The following is a 7,978-nucleotide window of genomic DNA, read 5'->3' as shown; positions in this document are numbered from 1 at the left end:
TTTAGTGTATATAGATCGATATGTCAGATCCGATAATACAAACCAAACTTGATAATCCCATTCTAATGGACCCGAAATATAGATCAAACTTGATCGGATCCGTAGACAGATCTAAGCATATCCTTAGGTACCGTTTGGTACGTGGAACAGGACGGAACAGAGTGGGACAAGGCGTTCCGTCCCACGTTTGGTGCGCCTAAAACGGGTGGAACGAGCTGTTCCACGGGACGAGTTTTGGGTGAATTTTCGTTCCACCTCACCCCCCTGGAACGACTCGTTCCACATCCGTGGAACACAAAACTATAACCTCTCCGTCTCCTTCTTCTTCCTCCTTGTTTCCATCCGAGGGCATCTTTGCTCCCGCTCCGTTCCGTTCCGTCCTGTCCCGTTCCGTCCCGTCCCATCCCGTTCCGTCCCGTCCCGTCTGCATACCAAACGATACCTTAAAGACGAAATACCTTTTAAATGGGCTTTTTCAAGGACGTAGGGAAGCTAAAAGCCTTGGGAAACAATACACGTGAATGATAATCAATGACATAATCGTTTTGGACCCTCCCTTCTTTGGTCTTTCGTTTTTGAATAGCATAGAACATGAAATCAGTTTTGGCCCTTCATCTTTAGCTAGTGTACTTCATTTTTAGCACTAAAATTTTACTATGCTCCGACGTGACGCTAGAGCAATGGATGGTTAGACGTGCAGTCAATGAAACAGAGACAAAAGAAGGCTAGATTTTCAAAGGACATCATGGATCAAGGTTTGATTCCTCTATCTTCATAATCATTTCTCCAGCTGAGACGAACGAATCCATGGTAATTTTATTTTTCAGTAAAAAGTTCATGAAATACGTTATTTTTTTTAGTAGGGGTATCTCAGAATCTCACCCCACATTCATGAAAAAAATAATCCCTTTCTCCATCAGTTCCGATACCACATGAGGCGCAAATAATATTTTAACACTTAAGTCAAACAGTAGCCGGTTGCCCCAAAAATCGCATCCGCGAAAGTTCACACTCGATTTAAGAGTTTCACACTTTCGCTACTTTCCACTAAGCCAACCCCTTTAGGTTTCACACTTCTACAGTTTTGCTACTTCAATTCACAGCTGCAGACAGCAAGGTAATGACCTTCGCTTGTACCATTTTCCCCTCTTGCACACCACTTGTTTGTTTCAATCGCCGGCAATAAGCAGGCGTGTAAAAAGAAAAAAAATAAGGTGCGCGTAAATCAATTCCCTTCAACAGTAAGCCGAATCTCAGAAACAAAAATTTGAGCACAATAATTCAACATCAATGAACAAAGAATGATGAATCAGTCTAGATTTCATAAACTTGACAAAGCAAACAGAAGCACGCATAAAAAACTAGCAAATCACATAAATGAAACTTCCAGATGAATGGAATTTTTCACCACTCAATAATCCGGTTTATGGGAAACAAAACTCAATCCCGCAGTAAAATTCGGTTTGGGATTAACTCCCCCTATAGCTGAATTATTTTAAGAAAATTTTGCCGAAACGAGTTCTTCAAAAACTCAAAAAGATTTTCATCACCATCTAAAAGCTAATATGGCTTGGGAGGAAAAATATTCTTAACCGGAACCAGATCCGTACTTCTTGCCGAACACAAGCAGCTGTAGCTTGTCATAACCAGACAGCACACCAGCACCAGCAATGGCACGGAGGATGTTAGCACCAGCACCCTTGAAGAGAGACTTGGCACCCTCATTCTTCAAGATTTGTTGGAAGGCATCTAGGGAACTCTTGTACTTGACGGCTTCACCGGAGGTCATCATCATTCTTCTGCGGACAGTGTCAATTGGGTAGGATGCAAGACCAGCACCATTGGTGATGAGCCAACCAAGGGCAAAGCTAGCAAAGAAACTATCCTGTAGTTTTCAAAACAAAAAAGTAACATGTCACACAACTGAAACCAGATAATGATTGTGGGCAACAGACTCAAACATTGTTGCATATAACATTCTTTAAAAACCAATATAGATAGACACTTCATACAATTCTTTGTAATGCTTTGCAAAGTAAGCATTAGAATAGAGCAAAGCCAAAAATAATAAACAGAAGAGCGGACGCATCATTATACCTTTTGCAAAATTAATAGTCCTTTCTCAAAAGGGAAATGAATGACCAACATAAGAAATATTATGCCATAACAATATGCACACATACAAGATATTCAACAATTACACACAACGTAATAAAAAACCAAAATTGAGCTAGCAACCAACGTAAACAAAGCCAACACCATCATAACAATATATAACCATGAACAAAAAGGCAAGTGAATAAATAAAAGTAATTCACTAACCTGCAAGCCTCCAGTCAGGACAACAGGCTTCAGTGAATCGTACAGTCCAAAGTAGAGACCACGGTAGACAATAATTCCAACACAAGAAATGTTAAATCCACGGTAAAGACCGGCAATTCCATCAGATTTCAATGTCTTCCTGTAGACATCAACCAGACCATTGAATTGTCTTTCTCCTCCCTTCTTTGCAGCTTTAGCATCATTAGCCAAACGAGTACGAGCATAATCCAAAGAGTAGACAAAGAAAAGAGAAGAAGCACCAGCAGCACCTCCTGAAGCCAAGTTACCAGCAAACCATTTCCAATAACCGTCCCTGTCTTTCTTGAAGTTGAACAGCCTCTTGAAGTAATCTTTGAATGCAAAGTTCAAGGCCTACAACAAATCCAGGTATCGATTTTAGGACAAGTACGCATCAAAACTTTTCTTTGCCAATGGAACATTTAGTAGAAAAATAACATTACAAACCTGAGTTGGGAAGTAACGGATAACATTGGCAGTGTTCCCTCTCCACAATGAACCAAAACCCTCTTCCTTGATTGTACGGCTAAAGCACTCCCCAATGCCCTTGTAGGGTTGAGACAAACGACCAGTTTTGATCATCTCATCCTGGTTTTGAATCAACAGCTTGACACGCTCAATTGGAGCAGCAGCAGTTTTAGACACGGCAGCAGAGACTCCACCCATGAGAAAATCAATCAGAAAGTGGCCTTTCTCCGCAGGGGCTTGAACAAAGATGGGTGATGCAGTTGATGGAACCAAAGACATATCAGTGGTAGCTCTGCATGCTGGCATGAAGGGATACTGCAGCGCAGCATTAGTGTAGTTCCCATAAGCACGTCTTTGGTACATTCCTGGTCTTTGGAAGCCATTATCGTAACCCTGGATAGATTGCTGAAGGAGCTGGCCAGCTACCTTCTGGACGACAGAAGGATGTTGAACCTGATCAACCATTGTCACTTGCCCTACAAGAATGTACATATACTGTATCAGAAACAGAATCTACCACAATAACCAAAAATAATAACCATTCCTGATGTAAACGATACTACTTGACCAAAACTGTCAATTATGTATAAGAGCATCAAGTAGACCATAAAACCAGTTAAAAAAATCATTTGTACTTCCAGATAGACAAATAAAAATAGAGGACGAGCCTCAATCTTCAGGTCTATTGACATCAATAATCAGAAAACAATTAAATATCTGACACAGATCATCTATTCTATAAAATGTGCGATGAACTTTGCACTATTTTGTCATAGATGCAGTCAACATCATGGTACTATCAAGGAACAAAAGAATATCCAAACATCCATCAAGACTTCAAATAGAACCACAACCTCGTCAAATCGGGGAGTTAAAAAAACATTTTTTTTAATAAAAAAAGTTGGGTTTTCATGGAAACTTAAGTGGTAGTAAACATGAACTGTCAACATATCAGATGGTAATCCGTGTATTACTCACTAAAATCTGCACCTAAGCAATAAAGAATTCAATCCCTATGCTACAAAATAAATGGCTTCAAGTTTGAGAATAAAAACCCCAACATCCAACCCTTTAACCTATGACAAAAAATTGAATCACAGTACGCAATAAACCAAATCGTAAACACCGACGAAATTGAAAACCATATCATCCAAAATAACATTCAGTAATCATAGGTCCGACTAAACAGTTCACAATTTTTAAGACTAACAAAAAAAAAATCATTTCTTTGTTACCAGAATCGACAATTTATTACTCGTCATCGAGCGCAAATGAACATAAGAGTGTCCCATTCATACATTTATCAAGAGTATTCACTTAAAATTTCAAAAACTTTGAATTAACGACAGCAAAGAATCACCTAAACCAAATAAAACAAACACAAACTTCATAGACCAATCAGAACCGTCCAGATCTAAAGGATCCAAACCTAAAATTAACAAATAAGTAAACCAATACAGTTCCACCATAGAAATGTACTAGAAAATCAGATCTGACAACGATGAACATATATGAAACAGTAATGCATACAAATCGAGCAGATCAGATCTCTCACTACAAGTCGCAACTAATCAGATCCAAAAAAACAATTAATCGATTAAAAAAATCATCTTTGCACATCAAAATTACAGAAAAAAAATACAGATCTGGAAAAAAAAATTAAAAGTAAATGAAAAAAAATCTCAAAAATCTGAAAGCGATACTGACAAAATTCAGATCTAAACATAGCAGGAGGAAATTTAGGTTATACCTTCGGTGGTGGTGGCTGCGAGGCGTCTCCGCTTTGAGCTCTACGCTGAAATGCGCAAAGACAAAAGAGAGACTGAGAGCGAGAGCGTGAGAAGTGTGGAGGAGACGCCCCTTTCGAGAGAAACGATTCCTTTTTATTGGCTGACGCCTGACCCATAAGAAGCGAATTAGTGGGGAACGTCTCAAATCACAGCCGTTAATTGTTCGATCTGACGGATGATATTTCACGTGAGAAGGTTACGAACTGTCTAAATAGACGGCCCGTGACGACTGAGTAATATGGGCTAAGCCCTTGCTTTGGAAGAGTATGTATTAAGTTGGAATATGGGCCGTAACGGTTTTGAATTTTCCTTTGTGTTTTTTTTTTTTTTTTTTTTCTAAATACATCGATATTTTCATTTTAAGAGAATGAAGTGTTCGGTTAAACCACACAATGAGTGATAGACTCTTGACGACTGAGTAATATGGGCAAAGCCCTTGCTTTGGAAGAGTATGTATTAGGTTGGAATATGGGCCGTAACGGTTTTGAATTTTCCTTTTTTTTTCCTAAATACATCGATATTTTCATTTTAAGAGAATGGAGAGTTCGATCAAACCACACAATGAATGACAAACTTACATCAATTTTTTTATTATTAACAAACCGTGCCCAATAACTGAATTGACATAGTTGTGTATTACATCATTTTTTTATTTATTAACAAACCGTGGCCAATAACTGAATTGAGATGGTTGTGTATTACGGATGAGGATCCTCTCTTGAACCTTAAAAACTGAGTCTGCTGAGCAGGCAATCGTGATCATTGAAATTTGATCCAACGGTTATAATTATTATAACTTTGAGAGGGGCTTCCTGTTTGTAGACGTTGGATCAAATTTCAACAGCCACGATTACCTGCTCAGCAGACTTAGTTTTTTAAGATCAGGAGAGGATCCTGATCTGTGTTTTACTAGGTCAGAAAGTTATAAGATAGTATGAATGCTTGATGTCAAGTAACTTAGAATGTGATAAATTTAATATGAATACTCAACCTTAAGTACTTGTACATTACACACACGTACCGATGTGCATGTTTCTGTGATAATTTCTTTCTTAGCTATTATGTTGTAATTCTAGACCATTCTTAGGCTAGTTTGGTATTGATGTGCTTTGAAAAAAAATTGTTTCTGCTGTGCTGTGAGAATAAGCAGCTGTGAAATAAAGCAGCAGAGTGTTTGGTAAACTTTTTTTTGTAAAAGTGCTTTTGAAAAAAAAAAATGCGCAGTATTAGAGTGTTTGGTAAACTTTTATGTAAAACAGATATGAAAAAAAACCAGTTTTTCAAAGCTGGGTTTTGCAGCTTCTTGTTTTTGGTTTTTTTTCATTCAAAACTGTGAAAAAAAGATGAAGCTGAGTGTTTACCAAACATAAAAACAGCTCCCAGCTTTTTTTTATAGCAATTTTTTTCAGAATCACCTCAATATCGAACCAGCTCTTATTGCTGCCTTTGCTTACCTTTTTCTTATGCATTTTCTTCTTCAGCTTTGTTGAATGAACACACGAAGTCCTATCTTTTCTGACAGATGATGCCATCAATCATTTCCGGTTACTTGGAGCTACAGAAGCACTGGCTGCTATTTCAAGGTTTGCTTTTACTTCTTTGTAGTTCATACGTTCTGAACCCTAAAATAGTTTGTAATTTAGCAGAGAAAGATTATGTCTAAGGACCAATAACTGTGACCCTTGAGCAAGTACGACGATTTTTGAGAGGATTGCAAGTTGCATTTTGCATTTATGTTTTTTATTCTCTAAACTGATATGTTTATTTATTTATATTCTCTAACTTTTCAATGGAAAATTCAAGTTACAGGGTAAATCCCTACCTATAACTCAGTTTGGGTTTGAACTTTGACCAAATTAACGAGATTCTCTTTAAAGTTTTTCTTGCTGGGTTTGAACTCAATTTGGGTCTGATTGCTTTCTCTTGCCTTAATCATGTACTTTTGATGAAGGGGAAAACAAGCTCTTTGGGAGAGAGCATAGCTTTGTCTGCATCTGAAAAAACTGGTCGATGCAATTATGCTTTAAATGCTGAGGATTCCAGCTCAGAACAGAGTTCAACCTGCCAGCAAGATGAATAAATGGATGTTCCAGAAGTTGTAGAAGAGATTATTGAGATGCTACTTACTGGTTTGAGAGATACGGTATGTTCAAAGGCATGAGATTTCATCGAGAACTTGGTTACTTTGAAGTTAGTAGCTCCTGCTGTTAAAGTTTCACCGACAATATGGATCTCTCTTTTTCGTTGGTCTCATCTTGGTCATTTACTTGATCTTTCTTCAGAATTTTATTGGTTGGAACATTGCTGGCTTTCTGATATATTAAATAACGTTTGGAGAAGCTGCCATTCCTCAATATTCTGCTTATCTGCAGACATTTTGATCTTGCCTTTTAACCAAACTGTTTGTTATGAACTTGAAAAGCCAAGCTCATCTGCATAACAGCTTTGAAATGATTCTCCTCATACGTGAGTTTATACAAACGAACTTAAAGGATTACTAGTTATACTTGCGAGATAAACAAAACCGACTAAAAGTCTGATTTCCAAGATGTGGATGATCTGGCTGAGGCATTCCATGTTGGAATGAGAAAGCACACTTACAGAAAGTCCGATCCATTAGATGAAATCCTTCTAAATTACCTTGGAAATGAGGAATAAGATGTTGCTGCGGTAAATACTCAGGAATAGTTGTTCAGTTTAGTTCACAGGTTTATCCTCTCCACCACCTTTTTCATTAACCATGAGGTTCAATGCTCAAAATAGTTGGTGGTCCTTGAGGAATGAAACGATCATCACGTCTTCTGTTCCCTTTTGAGATGCGAGTCCATTATATTGACATGAATTCCAATAAGCCTTTCTTTCAGCTTCTTCCATAAGTTTTCTGTTTGTGTCTAATTCTTCCAAAAGTTTTAATCTCTTAGAAAACTAAAACTGAGGGTTTCATGTGCATGGATAAGGTTGCACTAGAGAGCAACTTAAGTTGTTAACTTGCTATTGATTCATCCTTGTTTTGGATATTTTTATTTGAATTTGATCTTTCCCAGTCATATGGTATGTACTTATTACTAATAGCATTTTTATGCGGGACACTGTTGTGCATTTGTCTGCTGCAAAAGGTATTGGCCGCATTACTTCATGTCTTACATCTGCCCTTTCAGAGGTCATCTGTGTTGGAGCCTTTTTCACCAGGCGAGGTATAATTTGGTTGTTTTGTTTGGTATCTTTTCCCATACTTCTACAGTTCAACTGGTTAAAATTTCCTTGCTGGAAAATTTTCATGCTTACATGGATTTCTGTAAACCTTTAAAACATTGCATCTTCATGCCCTTTCTTTAGTTGTAATTTGTAAATAATTGTACCAATTTGGGTCATGGCATGGT

General features: G+C 37.8%; 1 protein-coding gene across 1 annotated transcript; it reads right to left on the bottom strand.

The window, feature by feature from the left end:
• Positions 1-1,354: 1,354 nt before the first annotated feature.
• Positions 1,355-4,688, bottom strand: LOC137735173 (ADP,ATP carrier protein 1, mitochondrial). The gene is made up of 4 exons (XM_068474568.1): positions 4,559-4,688; positions 2,788-3,284; positions 2,323-2,694; positions 1,355-1,885 (listed from the first exon to the last, which is right to left on the bottom strand). Exons 2-4 carry the CDS (start codon positions 3,271-3,273, stop codon positions 1,589-1,591), a joined length of 1,155 nt encoding a protein of 384 aa, XP_068330669.1. The 5' UTR covers positions 3,274-3,284; positions 4,559-4,688; the 3' UTR covers positions 1,355-1,588.
• Positions 4,689-7,978: the final 3,290 nt, after the last annotated feature.

Source organism: Pyrus communis, chromosome 5 (assembly GCF_963583255.1).
Source record: "Pyrus communis chromosome 5, drPyrComm1.1, whole genome shotgun sequence".
Lineage (NCBI taxonomy): Eukaryota > Viridiplantae > Streptophyta > Magnoliopsida > Rosales > Rosaceae > Pyrus > Pyrus communis.
This window is presented reverse-complemented; position numbering and strand designations above follow the sequence as displayed.

What these genes read in the sequence shown, in the direction of transcription:
- LOC137735173 (XM_068474568.1), bottom strand. Translation starts at nt 3,273, where the DNA reads ATGGTTGATCAGGTTCAACATCCTTCTGTCGTCCAGAAGGTAGCTGGC. An exon ending in TCCGTTACTTCCCAACTCAG is followed by an intron (nt 2,695 to 2,787) that starts GTTTGTAATGTT and finishes GATTTGTTGTAG; the next exon opens with GCCTTGAACTTTGCATTCAA. An exon ending in TCCTGACTGGAGGCTTGCAG is followed by an intron (nt 1,886 to 2,322) that starts GTTAGTGAATTA and finishes TGAAAACTACAG; the next exon opens with GATAGTTTCTTTGCTAGCTT.